This window comes from Rhamphochromis sp. 'chilingali' (assembly GCF_963969265.1).
Source record: "Rhamphochromis sp. 'chilingali' genome assembly, chromosome: 16".
NCBI lineage: Eukaryota > Metazoa > Chordata > Actinopteri > Cichliformes > Cichlidae > Rhamphochromis > Rhamphochromis sp. 'chilingali'.
Genome location: NC_137943.1, coordinates 14,215,196 through 14,237,299, shown reverse-complemented (window position 1 = coordinate 14,237,299; position 22,104 = coordinate 14,215,196). Strand labels below are relative to the sequence as shown.

Here is a 22,104-nt window from a genome sequence, read left to right as displayed (position 1 = left end):
TTATTTGATGCTTTGCAAGACACAGGCTGATAACAGCTGTGCGGGGTTGTTGTGGTGGAGGTAAACAGAAGAGAGGGCACGGTTTTGAGTGCCGGCTTTCATTTTTCAGAAGATGTTTGTTTTTAAAGGTGCGGTTTTAATTCCCTTCAGTTTGTGTTTAGATTTCTGAGACGCTGTTTCTGGAAATCTGTTTAAACATTTGGCAAAATTGTAACAGGAAGTGTTGAGGCTGTTTAACAAAAAGGCAGCCTTGGACATTAAATATCTGAATTATAGACTCAGAAAACCAATAACAGCAGTATGGCATCAAGTCACATGAACACTTTTATATTTAACAGAAGGTTAAATTGCAAATATCTTAATGTATGACAACTAAACCTTCCAGATTCTCAGATATGGAAACTTGTCTCACACTGGGGTCAATGGACTGTTAAAGCACACATTTTATAGAGCAAATATCTTATTATTTGATATCATCCTTGTTAAATATAACATAAATGAAAATACTCATCTGTTACAACCCTTGTTAACTTTGGGATAAAACACCACAGTTATTTCTTCCTGACCACTTATCTGGTTTAGGGCTGACAGATGATCAGTGGAAACAGGAAGCACCTTATGTTTTTGTTTTGATTTTTAATAAATTTGCAATTATTTCAAGCTAGCGTTTTGTTTTTGTTTTGTTTTTAAATTTGTCATTGTGGAGTATTATGTGCAGAATTTTGAGGTGAAAATAAACCTAATCCATACTGGAATAAAGCTGCAATGCAACGAAATGTGGAACAAATGAAGTGCTGTGAATACCTCTCTGCTGAATCACACTTGTTATTAATCTCTCTCTCTTCCACAGCATGTCTTTATCCTGTCTTCCTTCTCTCACCCCAACCGGTCGCAGCAGATGGCCCCTCCCCTCCCTGAGCCTTGTTCTGCCGGAGGTTTCTTCCTGGGAGAAAAGGGAGTTTTTCCTTCCCACTGTTGCTGAAGTGTTTGCTCATAGGGGGTCATATGATTGTTGGGTTTTTTCCTCTATATGCATTATTGTAGGGTCTACCTTACAATATAAAGCGCCTTGAGTCAACTGTTGTTGTGATTTGGCGCTGTATAAATAAAATAAAATTGAATTGAATTTTCTGGTTGGCCAACTTAAATCACCAGTCACTCTAAACATGCATGTCCTTGGACTGTGGGAGGAAGAGGAGTAGCCGTGCAGACACAAGAAGAACATGCAAACTCTTGGACCTTGTCGCTATGAGGTGACAGTGCTAACAACTGTGCTGCCCACAATATACTAATCTCTGGGCTTAGAGTACAACATGTATAAAGCCTAAGACTGAAATGATCACCTGTCTTTCCTCACTCTTCACAGCGGAGAGGCAGCTGAAACTTGATCCCCTCTTTTGCTCCATATAGAGGTCAGAGGTCACACACAGAACAGAGAAGCCAGTTGATGTGTTCAAAGACTCACACTAGAAACTTGGATTAGGTCTCACTTGCATCCCAAAGTAAGAATAAAAATGACTGTTTCTGCTTCGACTCAGAGGCAGTGATGCGATTCTCAGAGAGACGGTTGGGTTGTGACACAAATGTCCTTTTAATAGGAAGCAGATCACAATCAGGCTGCATTCCAGTTCCACTTCATCCTCATTAAAGAACAATCGATAATGATAAGAAACAAATTAGAAACATCCTCGGTAGAAAATAATTCTCTCATGCGAGTTCTGTGTTCACTACATTCGTATTGGTTACAGATGACGTATTCACAAGCCTTTTGGAAACAACAGATAACACAGATGAGCTGTCGTTACATAGCTTTGAAAGTAAAAACAGGGAAGGAGGAGAAAAAACCCCCAAAACAAAACAGCAAGTAACATCAAAGAGACACGTGCTGGCACAATAAAGTTTCCCATCATGCAACTGGAGTTGATTCTATTCACAGGGCGCCATTGTTGGTCTCCGCGGAGGTGTGTCAGCGTGCATGCATGCATGTGTGTCATCTTACATGTGCCCTTTTGTGCTTGAGCAGAGGTCTGTGTGTGTGTGTGTGTGTGTGTCATCAGTGCATATGTGTGGTGGTGTCTGTATACGTGTACACACATACAGACGTGAACCAGGCAGCCAATGAGCCTCGGGCCGGGTCATCACTTATTTATTGTTGCTTTTTTTTTCAGCTACAACCTGACATGTCAAGTTTTTGTCTTGAGCTCTGGGGTTACCAACGGCAACCCCCCAAAAAAGTTTAACTGTGTTTAAAGGAGCACTCCGCTGATTTGTGTGCAGGTAAAAACAAACAAAAGAGAGGGGAAAAAGGTAGTGCTTGGAGATGTTGTCCATATATTCTTCTTCCTCGGGGACTGCATTACCCACGATCCAGTCTGGGTTAGTTATTTGTTTTTCAGTTATCTCCCCCCTCTGCAGAGCTTTAAGCCACAAGCAGACAGGACTAAGCAGGACTGACTCTCCCACCCCTCCCTCTTTTTAAATAAGCAAACGCTCAAATCCTGTGCAACAGTAAAAATCAGTGGAGTTCCCCTTTTAATGTTGGGCAACAACAGCAAAATCAAGCACGATCAAGTGCAATTTAATGGCCTAAATCAGAGGCATGATTTGGTCTCCCCAAGAAAGACGTGCTTTTAGGGTTGAACTATCCCGACGATCGGAGAAAGAAGGCTCTGCTGAGAGTGAATAACATTCAGACGATTAGTTTTTGGTAGCTTTTGAACAGTTAAGCGAAGACAACATGTGACAGGGCCAGCAGTGACGCCCGGGTTAAAACAGAAACCTACCCGGCGTCACTGACATCACTCAGTTTTACACAGAGACTACAAGACGAGCCGGATGGCGACCGCGAACGCTTGCTCACCTTTTCACATGACTAAAAGTGACACTTGTACACCATAAATGCTTGGCGGTGACTCTGATGGCTTCATTCTTTGAATAAAAAAAAAAGAAAAAAGAAAAACATGAGCTCTGCTTCGTGCAAATTTGGTCCTACTGAAGGCAAAGCAGTAATTCAAAAGCAAAACACGTTCCTTCTTTCTTATCCAAAACGTGTGAGAAAGAGATTACACACTTCCAACAGGAATGGGAACTTTATGAGTCCACAAATAAAATATTTCAGTGAGTTACAAAAACCACGTGATCATAACTTTCCCATTCCTTTCATGCAGAGTGTGCAGTTGGTGCTTCTGTTAGTTATTGACAGCGCATACGTTTTGGGTGTGTAGGTACAATGTATTGCTCACAATCTCACAGCCCATTTTGCAGGTGTGACTATCAGCCCACACAGGCACACACACACACACACACACACACACACACACATACTCTCACAAACACACACCCCTTCACGCATACATTAACAAAAAGCGTATTCACCAGCTTTGTTGGTGAAACAAACCACTATTGCCTTGAACAGATGTGTTCAGATGCGTGTGCAGGCGATCGGGAGGAAAGTGTTCCACCGAGCGGTTGTTCGGCACCACGTGTCCTTTTTATTTGTTTCGAGTTCCTCCACGGTGACACTTCAAGGTTTAAATGGCAGAACAAGCAGGCGGGCAACAGAAGCACGGACAGCATGAGTTAGTGCATGAAGTGACATCCCAGTCCACCCATCCTGTAGCCCTTTTTTTTTAAATTAATGTGCACTCTTCAGGGGGGAGGGGAAGGTAAGACGTCGGGGCATTGCTCCGTTTTGTCGTGACGTGAAGCAACAAGAAACATTTTAAAAACTGCACATTGTGTGTGGCCGCGGCTTTTGCCCCTAACGGCACGTCACACGTCACGGCACGTCATGGATCCACTGGTGGTGTGTCTTCATGTCACATTTTATAAAAACCTTACTGTACCAGGGTTAAATGCACCATGCTCACACAGACAACATATCGGAGGCACCCATCTTTAACACGGGAGTGGGAACGGTATAATCACAGTGTTCCTGGGGGTCAACATGCAGGAGATTACATTACAGGACTAGCAGTGATGTTGACCTTGGATGTCAGATGATCCAGGGTCAGTGTTGTGTTTTTTGTTTGTTTGTTTGTCTGTTTTTGAGGGGAAGGAGGGCTGATCTTAGATCTGTGTCTGAACTCCAAATTACACAATATGTTACATCGTGGGAAGCCTACAAAGAGCAAAACAACGAGGGTCGGGGAGACGGACTGGAAGAACGACACACAGTCAGGCAGGCAAGCAGACGGACGGACAGGCTGACGGAGCATAGCTATGGCGAGGAGCAAAGTGCAAAGTGGTCATTCTCAACCTATTCACATGGACTTGTTGTGGATGCAGTGAGCGTTATCTCACATCTAAATGCGCGGCGTATAAAAGGCGTAGTGTGGCAGGAACGAGTGAGTGAGGGATGGGGATGTGAGGCTTCAGTGGAGAGTTTTTGGGGGAAATGACTAATGAGATTCATATAAACATATTCCTGCTTGTTTGCATTGATAACATTGCGATGTAAATGTTGCATAATGTAAGCGAGATATGTACAACTGAGCATTTTTATGTGTGTGCTTGTGTATTGCACGTGGTTGTCTAACTATGCAGGTGTGAGTAGTATGTGTGCGTAACACTTTGCCGGTCAGGTACGTCTCTGTGCACACGTGCTCTCTCGCTCTCCTCTCCCTCCCCTCAGCTGCGGCCCTCTTCGGCCGAACGCTGGTCTGACTTGAGTTTGACGAATTCTTTCGCCACGTCGTCGTTGTTGCGCTGAGAGAGGATGCGCAACACCGTCAGGCCCGTCTCGTCCATGTGGACGCGTCTGCCCAGCGGCATCCAGCAGGTGACGCTGCCCTTGTTGGCTATGTCCTTCACCTGCAGCACAGCCATGCCCACGGTGCGGTCCTCCCTGGCGAAGCAGTAGTCCTTCACGCACACTTGCAGCTCGTAGCTCTCCGGCCCGACCTCAGTGCCCAGTGAGCTGGAATGAGACAGAAAACACACGATAAAGGTCAGCTTGTCTCTTCTGGATCAGCTGGTGCTGCAAATCAGACTGAGTGGACACTCACTACTGGAAGCTCTCATTGAACTTTGGCGACCAGCTGTTGTTCTTGGACTTGGTGGCAAATTTCCTCTTCTTGTCACTCAGGTGAGGGCCGATGATGTAGACTTCGACGAAAGGCCTGAAGCCCTGTGCTTTCCATTTCAGGTCATTAGCAGCGATCACTGGACACAGAAAGCCAGGGTAGGTAACATGAGTAATAAATCCATAACAAACTTTCAGCATGATTAAATTGGTCTGAGAGGAATTTAAGGCTCCTGTGGGTCTGCTTTCAGACTTTATAAAATACAGAAGACCAGATCAGCAGTGGAAAATACAACCAAAGAGTCCAGTGACTTTAGTCCTTTCTAAGGACCTCTCCTCGTGCACCTCTGGACTGCTTATAGAGCAGCCATTATTCTCATATTGCTATTATACAAATTCTGTTTACACTCTGTTTGCTGTGGACCTCAGTGAGAGGAAACATCAGCTTCTGTGTCAATGATCATCACAGTGATGAGAGCCGATTCTCTGGCTAGGACCCTGGGACCAAACAGCAGACTTCAAAGTCCACTCTGTCTAAATCTGAAGGCGACACGTCAGGAGCATGCTTGTTTTTTTTTTTTCTTTGTTTGTTTGTTTTTTAACTCATCGGCTTTTGCACTGAGAATTCGTCCCATAGGGTCAGACTGTTGACTGTAATGTGCATTCTGTGGAAGTGGTGAGAGCATGAGAGGCGAGACTGAGTAGAATAAAATCACATTTGGCTTTTGCTTTGTTTTGTATACAGCAGTGCATTTTACGCTGTGGGCCACATACAGGCCACTTTGATGGTAAATGGGCCGGTTCCCCTTTGTGTTAGTGTAAACAAGTTTAACCACACAGCCCTGAGACATCTTGATTTAAGAAAAAGAAGTACAGTTTCAAGAGTTCTATGTGTTTCTTTTTTCTACATGACACAGAAATGTTGCTGTAATGAATGAAAGCATGCATCTATCAGCATGACTCTTCAGGCTAAATTTGTAAAAAACAGATGTGTAAAACTGCCCAATTAAGCAGAAAGATTTGCCCTTTATTTTCAAACACTTACTGTCTGTAGCAGGTAGTAAAAAAAAGCAGGTACTTTTAAGCCATTTAATTGTTTATCTATTACTTATTTACTTTACTTGATCAGTACCCAAATCTGTACAAATTGTGAAAATACAGTTAAAAGTTCCAAATGTATGGCCTCCATATTTTCCAAAGCTATCCAGTGAGTCACACTGGAGTCTTTGCCTGGCCGATTCTGGCCCCTAGACCTTATGTTTGACACCCTTCTTTGAGCAGCTTCCACCTGAAAGAGCAGGGTTTGAATTCTGCCATGATGCAGATGGCTGTACTAGTCTGGTGGGAGGGGCTGTTTGTTTTTCGGCCTTCTTCACATTTCTGCCGACTGAACAGCTTTAAGTGAAAAAATAAAAGAAGGTGACAGAAGACACAACCACAAAAGCTGCTCTGCTATTTTTACCTTTCACACTGATCTTGTGTTCTCCATTAGGCTGGGGTAAAATGTCCACATTCATGACCCCCTCACCGACTGCATCCACTCCAGACGCTGCAAAGACACGCTCTGTTAGTGGATGACAGGCAACTGTGCCCCTACTTTATCTTTCCATGGCTGTGAACTTGTGTTTTCTGCAGACCCTGATGTAGCACAGTTGAGATGTATGACTTCAAGAATTGTAATGTATCAGCAGACTGTGAACTATATTTAAACATGCAGATGTTACACACAAACGTGCGCATGCAGGCAGGAGTTCTCTGAGATAATCTGGTGGCCGGGTAAAGCGGCTTTTGTGCGAGCTGTAATGCAAAGAAAATGGCAAACTCTAATGCAGTGAGAAATCTTAATTTGTTAAAGAGACTACAAACTCTGAACTGAAAAGAAAAAAGTAGATTAATATGAAAGGAAACTAAAACAGACTGGACAAACACTGCTTTTAGTTAACTACCACTGCTGTCTTAAATATCATGTTTCTGTGTCTCATGCAGCAGGCAGGGTATGCATACTGTTATGTAGCAGGCTACATCTTTCATAACTGGGCATGTACTTTAATCAATTAAAGAGCAAAAAAAAAGAAGAGGGAGCAGAGTGAGATCTGAGCTGTGCCCAAAGCGAACACTGCTCGCAGTCAGGTTATCTTGGGTTCCTGACAGTTTGATCACAAATGTATCTGAGCAGAAGCTTGAGTGCTGCAGGTTTGCCCTGGGGGACATGCAGACGTTACATAACACTGCAGACTTGTACCTTTTTCTGGTGGTGTGTCTTCGTTCGCTGTGTACCTGATCCCTTTTCCTCCATGGACTGAGGGGAAATGAAAGGAAGTTAGTATTAAAAGAACAAGCTCACACTAGTACATCTGCACATGAATATCATTTTCCAACCCAACAGTTTATAGAAGAAGGCTGATGTGTCTGACACCTAAAGGATTAGGTATCCCTCAGCAAGGTGTCCAGAAACATGTCTCTGACCTACAAACCATCTTCAGGCTTTTAAACTTATATACTTTGTATCTAAAACAAGCAAAGGCAAAGAGTATTTTGCAGTTTTCCTACCATAACTCACTCAACCAGTGAATTAAGCATTTTCTGTACTGTAAGCAAGTCATTCTTTTTAATCCCATAATCCTGTTTAATTCCATAAACCACAGTAACAAAGAATAAGCAGCTGAGCGCTTTGAGAACATCTGAAAGCTTATTTGTGTGAAATTGTTTGAAGCTACCTTGTGACCGTGTGTGTGTGTGACTCAGATTGAAGTCGTACCCTGAGCGTTCTGCGAGAGGACAAACTTCCTGATGAGTTTGTCTGTGGCCTGCGTGTATAGAGACAGGGCGTAGCGCAGAGACTGCAGATCCGGACTCTTTTCCAGAAACGTTTTCTTCAGGCCCACACCACCGGCATGGAAGTATTGCTGTGTAACAGATGTGACATGACACGCTTATTGAGGATAACCGAATGGCAGATAGACGGCAGACACAGCGAGCTCTAAGCAGAGCGTGTAATGTGAGCGAGTGCGACTAAACTGCCTTGTAGCGTGCATCAGGGCTGTCAGTATGCAAGCAATGAAGAAGTAATTTAAAGATCTCTAAATGTGCGCCAAACCTGGCAGATGCAACAGTGATTAAGAGTCACATTTAAGGTGGGTTGATTAAGAATGGAGAATACTTCTTTTTTCTATTGATTTAAAGAGAAGTCTCATGTATGATCACAGTGTCCATAGTAAGTAGGGAGATTCTATAATATGTGCTGCCTAAAAAACATGTGATCACCTCCTCATACCTTAATGGTGTCCAGCGCTAGCTCTATTACTGCACACTGCTTAGGAGTCAGAGCCTTGGCCTCCTCTCGGCCCATGTGTTCCTGCAGGACAGGGAGAGAGGAGTCATTCTGTACTGCTGACATTCAATAAACGCAATTTTTTAGACATGTTCTTGTTCCACTCATCTATTTTTAATCACCTTCAGCTTTGAAAGCTGTCCCAACTCCTTTGCAGCATTGAAGATCATCTGAGTTCCCTGTCGAGGAGAGACACAAAGACCAGGTGGCGCAGAGTGAGTGGATAAAAGAAACAAGTGGAGTTTTCTGAGATGTGCCAGTGAGGAAGATTTGCAAGGTGACAGGTGAGCAAACTCCAAGTTTTATGCTGGTTTATGCACTTTAGTAACGTTGATTTGAGTGAAAATTACCTTCTAAACAAACAAAGCAAAAAGGTTACGTCTTTGGAAAGTTCTCAACAGCAAGGAGGATTATAGTTTAAGTGCTTAAGTGTGCAGTCAGCAGTACTGCAGGGACTCATTGTCACGTAACGCTGCCTCTGGTGCACTGTGCTGCCATCTGAACTGAGTTTTTGAACTGATGCACTGTATCCACATAGAAAAAAGTGACAAAGGCTATGAAGAGTGAAGTTAAGATCCCTGTTTAAAAAAGAAGAGTGTTTCTTCATGCTTAAAAAGGCTGCACATATACTTACAATCACCTATGAAAGGATGAACAAGAAAAATGGCAGGATAGATGTGTTAATGTACAAATCCAGGGTAACGCAGCAAACCAAAACACTAAAGAGGAAAAGGGTGAAAATATCCGGGGGGCGGCTGTCTTGTTTTTTAAACACGTACCGTCTGGTCAGTAAGGGTCGGAAGCACGATTGTTTTTTCCATCGTGTTCATCACCAGCTTCCACAGCTCCTTTAGCACTCTCTTCAGGACCGTTTTCTCACAGATCTTAGCAAACAGTGATAAGCTAAAACACAAAGAACACAGAATCTCTTAACACACACTATAACAGCTTAAAACATGATTTCAGTCATGGGTGTAATTTTTTTTATTCATTTTGATCATCAGATACAGCCACAGGGAAAAAATAGACATGACCCTTGTTTGAGGCTTTTGGCTAGGGCTTTTCAAAATAAAAGTATCTATTTGGTTTTTTTGTTAGCGGTGGCATTGTTGGACTGGGAGCAAAACTTTATTTGGTTTCATGGCAATCCTTTTTTTTCTATAAAATGCTTATTGTGCAAAATATTGGAATTTTTCATAGCAAAAGCAGCAACTGAAAATGTGGCCATTTAAAAAAAAAAAAAAAATCAATAAAAAGCATTTTTTCCCGTTTTTCTAGGTAAGGTCAAGAAATCTCAACATTTGATCCCAACTCTTGAGACAAATTTAAGTTGTTTTTTTAAACTTTATTGATGGTCCATGGAGAGACACTTACTTGCTGTCCAGGAAGTCCATGATGGGTTGCAGGACATTGTCAGCTTCCTGCACTACACTGCCGTTTGCTGGGACAGTCTGACCTTTGACCTGGGCTAGGATGTCCCCCATTTGCCTCACGTTATCCTCGATCTGCGGCTGGAAACTATATCATCGTGTGGAAATATTCAAATGAAATGGACTCAAAAAATTATTCTTTGCCCCCACGAACATGATAGAATAATTTTGAATAAAATCTAACTGAAAAAAAGAAAATCAAAAGATTATTTATTCAGATTATTAATCATTAAGGAAAATATACTTGGTATAAACCGAGTGTATACCAGCCAAGTACAGTTGATTTGACTATTTTCCATAAAATTTAACATTTTGTACTTATGTAACAAGATTACATGAAAGATTTAAATGTAATTGAATTACTTAAAATCAGCTTTTTTGGGCCACAAATATTTTTCTAAGTGTGTGTTAAAGCTACTGTGGTTTCAGGGTGACAAACAGACGCACACACCTGACAGCAAAGATGCGGCTGAGGTCATCCATGACGCTATTCAGTTTGTTCTGCAGCTCCTTCAGGAAGTCGCTGGCCTCCACATTGAGCTGGAAGAAGACAGATGTGTTGAGTGCAACAGCCGGGTCACATGAGAACAACCAAAATGAAAACAGCCCGTTTGGAAACTCACATCTTTGCCTCCCATGGCCTCAAACATCTTCTCCAGCTGAACTCTGAGCTGCTGGATGTTATTGATTATGATACATGGCTGACGGGAGAAGGAGAAAAATCATTACACACACTTTTGTCTCTTTCACCCCCCTCTCTCCATCCCCATCCTCTGTCTGCTCCTGGCTTTTTATTGTGATCAATCAAGGTTAGGCCTCAACCTTTTTATTGCCTTATCTGTGAAAGCACTCTTTTGATGCAGGGTAGCAGAAGCAAGAGTTTTCAGTAATTAGTGCACCTCCGGGGCCTCCTAGTCTCTCTGGGAGTGCAGCCCACGTTTCCCCAACCTTATATCACATTCAGCTAATTACACAGTTCTAATTCACTTTGAGAGCTGCAACCTGGGCACAGCTATTACACTGAGGAACAGTTTATTATGTTCAAATTAATCAACTTGACCATTTACACCAATCAGTGTAGAACATAAAATGCAGTTCGAGCTCCACAGTTTTTCCACGCTTACCACTTTCTCTTTCTTGACATGATTTGGAAAGTCCTTTGCTATGATGTCAGCATAAGACAGCAGGACATTGCCAATCGTCTAAAAAATAAAATAGTAATAGTTAGACATATATGACAGCGGGGAAACACTCTGTGAGAGATTTAGTCGGTGAAAGTCACCTTGGCAAATCTCTTCATGTAGTTTCCAACGATCTGAGGGTCAGGACACTCCAGTTTACGGATGATTTCAAAGCTCTGATTGAGCTGAGAGAACACGTCCACCACTGAGCAGGAGAACAGAGCGTGCTCTGACGTTACCTGGAACTGTTGATCAACAAGAAAGAGCAGGAGAAGTATTAGAAGCAAGCGGTACATCACATTGACCTGAGCACTGACATTAACACAGACAGGGCTCGAATCCCCTGATGGCCACCAACGGGAGAGATTCACATCTGGAACAATGGAGCTGACCCTGAGGTCAGCTTCCTGTGACGGCATTTAAAAAAAGTTCTTCTAAAATCTTTTGGATCAGGGTGATCAAGGCGATCAGAGGGCCATGATGGGAAACAAGTCCCTCATTAACAGCCCGGCCATTAGCCAAGAAGTGAATAATGTTATGGTAAGCGCCGGAGCCTGGGGATCGTTTTTTTTGCTGACACAGGAAAGCAGAAGCCGCCTCTGGTGACAGTAATTGGACCCAAAGGATCCCCGACATATGAGCTGGGAGACTCTTCAGCTGCTTTGTATCGACTTTTTGGTGTGAGCCAGACTGAGAGTGTGAGATGCTTCATGGTACTTATGTGTGTGTGTGTGTGTGTGTGTGTGTGTGTGTGTGTGTGTGTGTGTGTGTGTGTGTGTGTGTGTGTGTGTGTGTGTACTAACTGGTGCAGTGAGGCATTTTTTCACTTTGGTATTGAGTCAGTATCGAGCCATTATTGACTCCCTTGAGGCATTCAACCCTTTCGTCTTAGTTTGGGATGCACTGAGTCGGAGAGATGATGAGAAATTCCAGAATTTGCATGAAAATTGCATGAATACATTTTTCGGGGGAATTTGCCTTCAGGTGATGGGCCTCATTTAAGTTTTCACTATGTATTCAGCTGCTGTCTCAACAGAATGTGATTGTTCAACATTTTCCTCCATAATTTTGTAGTTCCAAAAAAGTTTAACTATTCCTTAAAATGCGAAATAAGGCAAGCATAAAACTGCATCTCATAATGTTTGACATTGTGGGTGTAATCTTATGAAGTTTTATGCATATGTCAGTATTCAAAACAGATACATATGAGGATTTAACAACAGCAACACCTGAAAATCTGATAATACATAACCTAAGATCATGTCTGAAAACAGTTACCCCATCTTTTTTGTCCCTCTCGAGGGCCCCGTGGAGAAAATCTCTGGACACTTCCTCATTCTCGTCCAACCACATGATGACAAATGGCTCAAACCAGCTGCACAACACAGAATGACAAAGGGCAACATAAATCTTTATGCCACGGTGGTAAATGTTTCAGGAAAAGCATGCGGTGCTATAGAAAAATACTCACGCTGGATATTCAGGTACGTGCTTCTGGAAAGTGGGAAGTTCTTTGCAGTACTCATTATAGAGCCACTTCACCTTGAAGTGCAAATTCATATAATCTGCACTTTTGCACAGGCGTTGCTTCTCATGCTCTGAATATCAAAGTGGAAGAACAGGTGAGGAAAATTACACGCAAAAATTCCAAAATAAAAAAAGCCCATCACTCCCATCTCATCACCCTGAACACTTACCCTCCATAGCGTACTTCATATCTTGTGCAAACATGTTCCACATGACTTCAGCGCTGATCTTGCCCACATTGAGTTCCTGGGGAAACCTGAAGGAGACATCACAGTGCTCAGGACTAAATCCAGCTCCATATTCAGTAATGGTGCTGTATTATTTAACAAGACAGCCCAGGCTCTTTCTTGTGTAACTCCATCAGTGCTTTCACAGCATGTTTTCAGCTGCCAGCAGAGAGAAATCCACCACAGAGAGAATATGAAATTATCAAGATACTATTATTCTCAGTTTTCTTCCTCCAAAAAAAGCTATGAGTTTATTTAAATTTGTACTAAAATATTAAAAATACACAACCAGCAAAGCTGCAGGAGTTATTTTATGAACATAAACTAAGGGACTGCTGCAAGCACAGTTACATAATACAGTTGATACTGTTTGATTTCCTAGACATTGTGCCCTCTTTGGATTTTGTGCTGAAAGGATGCTATTTGTGTCTCATAACAACTTCTGTTTCCCTTTTTGTTCCTTTTTTGTTCCATCACACCCACCACCCATTAAATAATAAAGCCTTTCATAGACTAGTCAGTCCTTACAAGAATCTTTGGACTCAGACGAAAAGAATTATGCATCGTGTAGACTGCCTTTCATAGACTAGCCTTGATATTTCAGCATTGCCTGTGTATAATAACTACGTAGAGTCAGACAAATCTTATAAGCACACACTCACTGATTAAGGCAAGGAGTGTACGAGTTTTTGTCCTCCTCTATGATGGACACAATAAGGGTGATGAGTTTCGACCAGAAGTCCAGGTTCTTGACGCTGGGACCCTGCTCATCTGGAGGGACAGCTTTTGACTGAAATGAGAAAGGTTTCTTTCACTGTAAAGGCCCTAAAACTGCAACAGCAGCATCTGTACACAAAAACAGAGGCACACTCACAGGGTCTGTCTGATATTCCCTGTTGTAGAGGTCATGGCAGTTGTTGAAAATGTATTCGTAGGTGGAGTTGAGACAGGCTTTTACACAATCCTTAACCACCTGACTTGCCCTTGGGGGACTCTGCAGCTCCTGGACCTGAAAACAAATATTAAAGAGCATATTGCTGAACTGAAAAGACCTCAAAGCATTTACCAGGCACACACAGCGTCATCAGGAGGGTTTTCTCACTGGGAATTTAACCGTAAACTCACTGAGCTGCATAAATGGCACCCGTGTACAGTAGCAGCCACACAAAAATGATCACACGCACACATATTACAGTGCTTCATGCTAATAGCTTAAGTTGGGTTATGTAGGGTTATGCTGATGAGGCTGATTCTCAGTTTGTGCCACAGGCTGCTTCTAGAAAGTACTGACATTTTTCTAATGTGTTTAGAAGGAAAAAAAGAGAAAAGAAGAAAGAAAAGAAAAGAAAATTCTTACCTTCATCCTAAAAAAAGTGATACTAGTCAAAAGGTCAACAGTAGACTTGAGGTCTTGCAGTCTTTCGGGACTGCTGGCAGGGAAGTTATTCTGAAAACGCAAACAGAACTAATTAAAAAATATAACTTATATAATGTTATATATAATATTATGTCGAAGTAGCTTAAAAGCATGCTATTTCTTATTTAAACGATGCATGCACTCAGAAAATCAGGAGCAAGAGACTGACAAACAGGGACACTTGTGATACTATGTAAGCTGCGTGTAATTAAGAATGAAATTGTTTAGCACATTTTCTAAAAGAAATAAGAGAAGTAATTACCCGATACATGGACAAGTCAATTCTCAGGGAGTTGTGCAGCTGATCCAGCAGTTTGACAAACCTCTCCTTCTACAAAGGAAAAGATGCAGAAAAAAAATGAAAGAACGTAACACGACTGGAGGATTATTTGCAACCATTTGACTAAACAAAGTTAAGATGGATCTGATGACATTCAGCTCATTACAAGTTTAACAAAGTAGGCAGCGACACATTTAACGTCCTTTTTTAGGGTGTTTAAGCGAGATGCTATCTTATTTCTCATAGGATTTTAAAATTATCATATAATTCCTCTTACACTATACACTCACTGGCCACTTTGTTAGGTACACCTGTTCAATTGCCTGTTAACCCAAATATCTAATCAGCCAATACTACTGGGATTTTCCCACACAACCATCTCCAGGGTGTACAGAGAATGGTATAAAAGCAGTTTTCCGGATGAAAACACCTTACTGATCCCAGAAGTTGGAGGGGAATGAGCAGCCTGCTTTGAGTTGATAGGAAGGCCACAGTGACTCAAATAAACAAATGTTCCACAGAAAAGCATGTCTGAAAACACAACATGTTGAGCCTCGAAGCAGATGGGCTGCGGCAGCAGAAGATCACATCGGGTGGCTCTCCTGTCAGCTACGAACAGGAAACTGAAACTACAGTTCACACAAACTCACCAAAATTGGACAATCAGAGGCTGAAAAAACACTGTCTGGTCTGATGAGACCTTATTTCTGCTGCAACATTCAGATGGTAGTGTCAGAATTTGGTGTAAACAACATGAAAGCATGGATCCAACCTGCCTTTATCAACGGTTCGGGCTGTTGGTGGAGGTGTAATGGTGTGGGTGACATTCTCTTGGTACACTCTGGCGTCCTCCTGCCAACTGAATTTCATTTAAACACCACAGCCTATCCAAGTACTGTTGCTCAGCATAACTATCCTTTTCTAACTGCGCACCGTGTCGCAAAGCTCAGATCATCTCAAACTGGTTTCTTAACATGATAATGAGTTCTCTGCACTCAGATGGCTTCCACAGTCAACAGATAGCATCATTATTATGTATGGACCAAAATCTCTGAGGAATGTTGCCAGTACACTGCTGAATTTGTGCCATGACAAATTAAAGCAGTTCCGAAGGCAGAACGATATCAAAACTGGTGCTAGCAAGGTGTACCTAATAAATTGTCCCATGTGCGTATAGTCACATATAAGAAAGGACAAACTCTTTCAGGGACTCACTCCAAAGTTTGATGCAGCAAATCTGTCTGAGGCTGAAACATTGTTGGAGGACTGGGTAGTGTGGGCGTAGTAAGCATTGATGTTGGCAAGTAGTGTGCTCATCACGGCTGGCACTCCTGGGCACATGTACTTCGATGACAAGCAGGCAAAGTGGCTGTGGGGTGGATGTGGCAAAAAGGCAAAGATTTAGTACATTTACTTCTCATCTCATATTCCTGCATTGCACGGTAAGAAAATACACTGTGTGGTCAAGATTTAGATGCACTGTGTGCTTCATGAAACCATTTATTAGCACGTCAGCACTTCACGTTTCAAACATTTACATTTGGCTCTCGTGGATCTGTTTGGGATACTAACGTCATGGCCTGGTAGATGGACTCCACTCCGTATCTCATGGCAAACTCATCAACGATCTCCTGAGCCGTTTCATCAAAGTACACCTTCCAGGCATCATCTCCTTTGGCGTCAGGAATCTTTACCACACCGCCGTTTTGCTCCTCAGTTGTGTACTGGAACAAATGCTGAACACATACAAAGAGGAAGTAAGGGCGATTTTATGTACTAAGCTATAAAAATGTTTACATTATCACTGGCAGTTAAATAGCAATTAGCAGGATAAAATGATAGTATTAGACCTAAATGTGCCCATTTATGTCTGTGTAAACTGACTGGATCTGATATAATAAATAATTAAAATATTCCAAAAAGACCTCCTAAGACCTGAACTCTTCCACGGCATGCATTTTTAATTTCTCTTTGATATTTGGTCATATTGGGGCCCGATGAATGTAAAAACAAAGAATTACCAGATTTTTTTTTTAACCTTATTTTTGTTTTTAAGAAAAATAAGAGCCACATATGAGGATATTCGTTTAAAATTTTGATAGAACAGTAGCAGTATAATGTCCTCGTAAGTGGATATCAGGCCCTTGTAGAGCAAAATTGAGTATTTTGGTCTAAATAACCCAAAATGTGATGTCTGCATATGTGGACGCCAGGTCCTAGGAGGTTAAAGGATTTCCACCACATGTTTGTGCAGACTGACCTCATGCAGACAGGTGTACTGGACATGGTAAGGAGCCACCGTCTCCTCTCCTTTGATCTCCACACTTATGTGCATCCGAATTGCTCCAGACACAGCAGACTTATCTGTTCTCTTGTCTGTCACGAGAAAGCAAGAAATGTCCCCTTAGTTGGCTAAAATTTCTCCTATCTACAACAGACAAGCACTTCAATTATCTGTTATTTCTTACTGACTTGTTGATCTTCTCATTCATCTCTAACACACTATCCCCTTTTCAGCCTCTTCTCCTGTCCCACAAAAACTCACCTAGGTTGTACCAGACGTCCATCTCCCCGCTCAGAGTGCGGACTTCGATGATGGTTTGACCCAGGAAGTCATCGCTCTCACGTTTGAACCTCTGTTTCACACGAGACTTGATGTCATCGTCTTCATCCCACACACGGACCTTGATGCGGTCAGATGAGTTGTGGCATTCACTGGATGAAGAAGGGGGACAAACGGGTGGAAAACATAAAAAGTTGACAACTGTAATACAGAAAGGGTGGGGGAAATTAGTCCAAATAAACTACAACTACTGCGTGGGCCTTAGACATAAAAACAAACCATAAAAATTTAATTTTCAACAACTTTTAATAAGATATCATTTGCATTTGAAACTTTTATGATAGGCTTTCTAGTGAACTCACAAGTGGAAGCTCTCTTCCCACACAGGGTTGAGGTTACCATAGATGGTCTTTGTCCTCTTCTTGGTTTTTCCAACTTGAACAGTTACATAAGGGTCGCTGGAGCCTGTTTTGTCTTTAGCCTGAAGGCCCTGGGCACACACCACTGAGCAAGAGGCGAGAGACAAAGGTAAATGTATAAAAACATCTTTTCAACTCTCTTACAAAAGAAAGAAAAAGAGAAAACAGCTTCTGAAAATAAAAATCAAACTTGCATCTATGGGCTTTACATCTCCAAACATGTATCCTTCAACAATTATTTCAGGTAAATATATAAATGTATATTCAATTGTACCTGTGATGCTGATTTTAGCTGACCATTTGGAGGTCCCATCAAGCACACTTTGCTTGATCTGTTTCATTTGCATGCCATGCGTTGCTTTGTCGAGGGCAAACACTTCCTGGATTAGCTCAAAGATCTCTGGCTTATTCCTCTCTCTGATCTTCATGCGATCCTTTAGGACCATGATGATGTTCTGGGTCCGGTCCTCTGCGCCATGCTTGGAGCTCTTCTCTGCAGCTCCTGAATAGACAGGAAAAAAAATGAATGAAGGGATGCACAACGAATAGCTGATAGTGGGAATATGTTGGGAAGGGAATATATCTGAGTCACTGCAATATATTTCCTTAAAACTGGGCACCAAGTTAAGATAGCATCAGATCAATTTAGAAAGACATTTCTTGGCCAGGAGTCAAACCCCTAAATTCCCTCAAACAATGACAGAGACTGACTCCACTTAACCATTGATCTACTCGGGAAAAACAAGATAGTCAAGTAACTGTAAAAAGATCAACAAATGTTTCCAGGATCAAGATCTTATAAGAATCTTTGGACTCAGAAGAAATGAATTATGCATCGCCTAGACTGACTCTAAGATGAGGATGGGAACTGGATAAGTCACTCTTTGTGAAACTAAATTAGACAAAGCAGTATGGATGCAAAGCCTATGGGGAGAAGGGAGAGCGAAAAAGGGCAGGGGTATGACAGCACATTACTCAGGAGATAAATTGGAAAGGAAGAGGGAGGAGAATGTGAGAGTGGACAGAGGACAAGAATAATGGGATGTCAATCGGGCAGAAGGATACACAGGAGGAGCTAAAACAGTTTGGGTGTGTGCAGATGCGCAATAGAAAGATGTGTATGTTTTATGCCTGTCCGCACGAGTGCCAAAATCTGTGTGGCCTTACTCTGCAGACAGTCGGCATTCAGCAGATCCTGGCACTTTTCGTGGCATTTGACACCGCACTCTGAGCAGCGCATGCCTTGACGTGCGATGCCCCAGAGTAGTCCCTCACATTCATAGCAATAGGTGGGAGTGGTGGCTGTCCACACCTCAAAGTTGTGTGGTGTAGTGGAGGAGATGGGGTAGATCAGAGCCTGCAGGGTCTTTTTATAAACATGAATCTTCTGCAAGTGCCACACAGAAAAGAAACATATGTTTAAGTCCAGCTATTTATTAAATTCTGAAGGTCCTGAAAAAAAAAACTGACAAAGAAACATGTGGAGGAAAACCCACCAGCTCCTCATTGCCGAGAGTAGTGGAGGCCATGGCTGAGGTGATTCCAGCTTTACGTGAATTCTGCACCAGAGACTGAGGAGGAGACGGCAAACAAAAAAAATGTTTTCAAGTGTGGAGCAACTGCATAGATCCTAATATTTGATTTCTTTGATGAATAAAATACACTTACCATCGCCTAAAGATATCAGGCAATGATTAAACACAGGAGCAGAGTGGAAGGAGACAAAAACAGATGTGAGCAAAGTTAGGGATATTAAAACAGTGAGCTATCAGAATCTAAATGATCTGTGTGTGTACAAGTATGTTTCCTGAACTCTTATTTACTGCTATGCAGCATTTATCAGCAAACAAAGCACAGCAATCAAACTGGCTACAGGTGGAGTAAATTTACTTTTGATTATAAAAACAGGTGAACTAGAAAAGTAGAAGTTCAATCATGCATAAGGTAAGAGGAAGAAAAACTAACTACAACGCAAAATAAAAGACAGTAAATCAATGACAGAGGAAAGATCGTAGACAGAAATCAATTGTGTCTACACAAAAAGGATTCTTAGTGTGGGGTTTATTACATGTGTGTGTCCGCGTGTTTGTGCACGTGTGTGTGTTAATGTTCTCACCAGATCTCTGACTAGAGGAATGGCTTTTCTCTTGCGAAGGTCGGGCATGCTGTCAATACTGTATAGTGCACCTCCCATTCTGTAAGTTGAACAATAAACAGTAAAATATTTATGCATATACTCATCAGTATTTATATTTTTATAATCAAAATGCTTTACTATAAACTTGAGATTTGGAACAAAGAGGGTGATGGATTTATCTCAGTCCTTTTTAATGCTCAGTCAAGGACTTCTCAGGGACTTGATTGGGGAGTTTAATTACAGCGGCTGCTTTGTATAAAATAGTGGGCATGACACTCCACACACCTAGCATTAACTGCTGGGTTTCTATTTGGCTAACGTAGCATTTCTTCAGCATGAAGCTTCAGTTGAGCTCTGACGTCTCCCTCATCTACAAACGACCTGCCAGCCAAGTCGGGGCACCCCAGAGCTGTTCAGTGCTGACTGGCTTAATGCCACAAGCTGAACGAGCCTCGATAAAACAGAACGAAACATTTCTGGGCTAAAAAAAAAGGATTGTCAAGCTAAAACACTAAAGGATTCTTTCACCAATGAACTGAGGATAACTTTAATTGTACTTGAGGTGCATACTTCCCAAGTAATTAAATGGAATTTTAATGTACTTTACTTGAAATGACAAAATAATTACCTACAAATACTTAAAGGGTAAATTTACTAGAATAACAGGGCTAACACATCAGGAAACAAAGAAACAATTATATTGTGAGTACATTTAAGTAGTGTGTAAGAAAATTTACAGGAAAAGAGATAAATTATTCTGTTAGTAATTTTTATTACTGCATAAATTTTTGGTAATTTTGTGGAAAAATAAACAATATTTGCCAATGTACTGTACATTTCAGGGTTCAGACAGTGTTAATGTTATGGAGTGGCTTCACTTTAATGTCTAGGTATTTCAAAGGAAAGGAAACAGTTATTACCTGTAAAAAGTTATATAATATTTCAAATTTCTCATGTACTTTGTAAAATTGCTGATATATTATTTGACCTAACTGAAACACTGTCTGATGTAATGTCATGTAAGAGAACATAAACGACTCACCCTCCTTTACCAAACCACAGCGAGTTGGACGTCTCTCCTCGAGCCTGAGAGAGAAAGAGGAGGAATGTCAAAGAAGAAAAAAGACATCTGAAGTTTGTCCCTACAGGGTTTTCTTTTCCTTTAATATGCTGCATGAATACAGCTGCATCACCATAATGAAAGTTATCTGATTATGAAAGTGCTCAATTAAACTCTTCACATTTAAACCCCATCCCATTTTGAATTATTGTATCACTGTTTGAAGGAGGGCGGGTCAGAGAAATTACAGAGTTAGTGTGCTCTTTGTACAGCTGTGAAACAAAGATAATGGCGTTTACAAAGGCATTTACTCTATAGGCAGCAGAATTTAGAACCAAAAGAACCACTTAGTCAGTAAATTACTATGGATTATGGAGCTATGCAAAGTACTCTTATTTATGTAAACGTTCAATTCAAAGGTGTTTCTGGAAAGCCAATTAATTTATGTCACATATGCAAACTGCTCAGCTCTTGAAAGATACAACTAAAAAAGGTCAAATTGTTGTGAAAAATGAATGAACGAAGCGAAGGTGTCTGTTTATATAGATATGCAGCAGGACGCATTTCCTTCTGTCTTTCAAGCAACACGTTCAGGCTGTACCTACCTGTCAGCATGCTCCAATGATGGCCGAGCAAAGTGCATGTGAGTGTCACTATGGCAATGACATGAAACTGGAAAGAAAACAAAGCGGGTTGGCACAAACAAACAAAAAAAATCAAAATAAAGAGAGGGGAAGGAAGCCAAATGTACAAAAACATAATGCAACACACATCAAAATAAACATTGAAGCAAGTGATTATTTCTCTGCACAACTGAATTCAAACGCAATGAACAGCAACATAATATATAAATAAAATATGCAAGTGAAAACCGACCAAGCAAAACTTAATGTATCTGGCTAGGCCATGCAGTTCTTGTCAAGCAGTGGTGTGGAGCTGCACCCAGGCTAAAATATGAAGTTTGCTCCCTGCCAAGTATTTTTATTTTTAAGGAAGCCAAAAAGGTATCAATTATAGAATATGAAACACATTAAGTCTGCATAAAACACTATCAAAACAGAACTCAAGAAGTTAGTGTATGTACCCTGCCTCTGCACATAAATAATGGATAGCGCATACATATTTCAGAGACCTGGTAGACACTTTAGAGTCCCTGGAACTGAGGTGTATTTTTGATATCACTGGGTGGAGCTGAATCAGGCACACAGCTCAGTTGAGTGGACTGTTGCAGTGAGGCTGGAAGGGTGTGGCTCGGTCAGAGCTGAGACTGGGAGTAAATGGTGCACTTACCTCCCGGAGTTGTTCTAAGACCTTGTTGTAGAGTCTGTGCCAGTTCTCTTTGGCTCTAACTGCTGGATCAACTGGCTCTTTGGGCTCCTCTGTTACTGGAGGACTAAAAGAAAAAACAACAACATTTTTTTACTTTTTTCAGCTGAAGAAAAGTTGTTTTCAGCTGAAAAGATCTTTGTGAAAACAACTTTTCAGCTCTGATTTTTTTTTTGTTGATTC

The 22,104-nt window shown here is 41.6% G+C and overlaps 1 protein-coding gene across 1 annotated transcript in view; it reads right to left on the bottom strand.

Annotated features, from left to right (window-relative positions):
• Positions 1-1,584: 1,584 nt before the first annotated feature.
• The window catches only part of LOC308383745 (protein unc-13 homolog A), a 33,227-nt gene continuing 12,707 nt past the window's right edge, over positions 1,585-22,104 (bottom strand). Inside the window, exons 11-41 of the mRNA XM_080861841.1 lie at positions 21,886-21,988; positions 20,578-20,621; positions 19,515-19,593; positions 18,895-18,969; positions 18,566-18,785; positions 17,673-17,900; positions 17,342-17,483; positions 16,962-17,131; positions 16,677-16,792; positions 15,989-16,152; positions 15,632-15,785; positions 14,399-14,467; positions 14,077-14,166; positions 13,594-13,728; positions 13,382-13,509; positions 12,663-12,748; positions 12,437-12,563; positions 12,244-12,340; positions 11,067-11,210; positions 10,909-10,986; positions 10,408-10,485; positions 10,236-10,324; positions 9,729-9,872; positions 9,134-9,257; positions 8,477-8,533; positions 8,298-8,378; positions 7,782-7,929; positions 7,266-7,322; positions 6,486-6,572; positions 5,007-5,163; positions 1,585-4,918 (exon numbers count right to left, since the gene is read on the bottom strand). Of these exons, the coding sequence (XP_080717967.1) occupies positions 4,630-4,918; positions 5,007-5,163; positions 6,486-6,572; positions 7,266-7,322; positions 7,782-7,929; positions 8,298-8,378; positions 8,477-8,533; positions 9,134-9,257; positions 9,729-9,872; positions 10,236-10,324; positions 10,408-10,485; positions 10,909-10,986; positions 11,067-11,210; positions 12,244-12,340; positions 12,437-12,563; positions 12,663-12,748; positions 13,382-13,509; positions 13,594-13,728; positions 14,077-14,166; positions 14,399-14,467; positions 15,632-15,785; positions 15,989-16,152; positions 16,677-16,792; positions 16,962-17,131; positions 17,342-17,483; positions 17,673-17,900; positions 18,566-18,785; positions 18,895-18,969; positions 19,515-19,593; positions 20,578-20,621; positions 21,886-21,988 (3,760 nt within the window). The 3' untranslated portion in view covers positions 1,585-4,629. The remainder of the gene's footprint in view (positions 4,919-5,006; positions 5,164-6,485; positions 6,573-7,265; positions 7,323-7,781; positions 7,930-8,297; positions 8,379-8,476; positions 8,534-9,133; positions 9,258-9,728; positions 9,873-10,235; positions 10,325-10,407; positions 10,486-10,908; positions 10,987-11,066; positions 11,211-12,243; positions 12,341-12,436; positions 12,564-12,662; positions 12,749-13,381; positions 13,510-13,593; positions 13,729-14,076; positions 14,167-14,398; positions 14,468-15,631; positions 15,786-15,988; positions 16,153-16,676; positions 16,793-16,961; positions 17,132-17,341; positions 17,484-17,672; positions 17,901-18,565; positions 18,786-18,894; positions 18,970-19,514; positions 19,594-20,577; positions 20,622-21,885; positions 21,989-22,104) is intronic.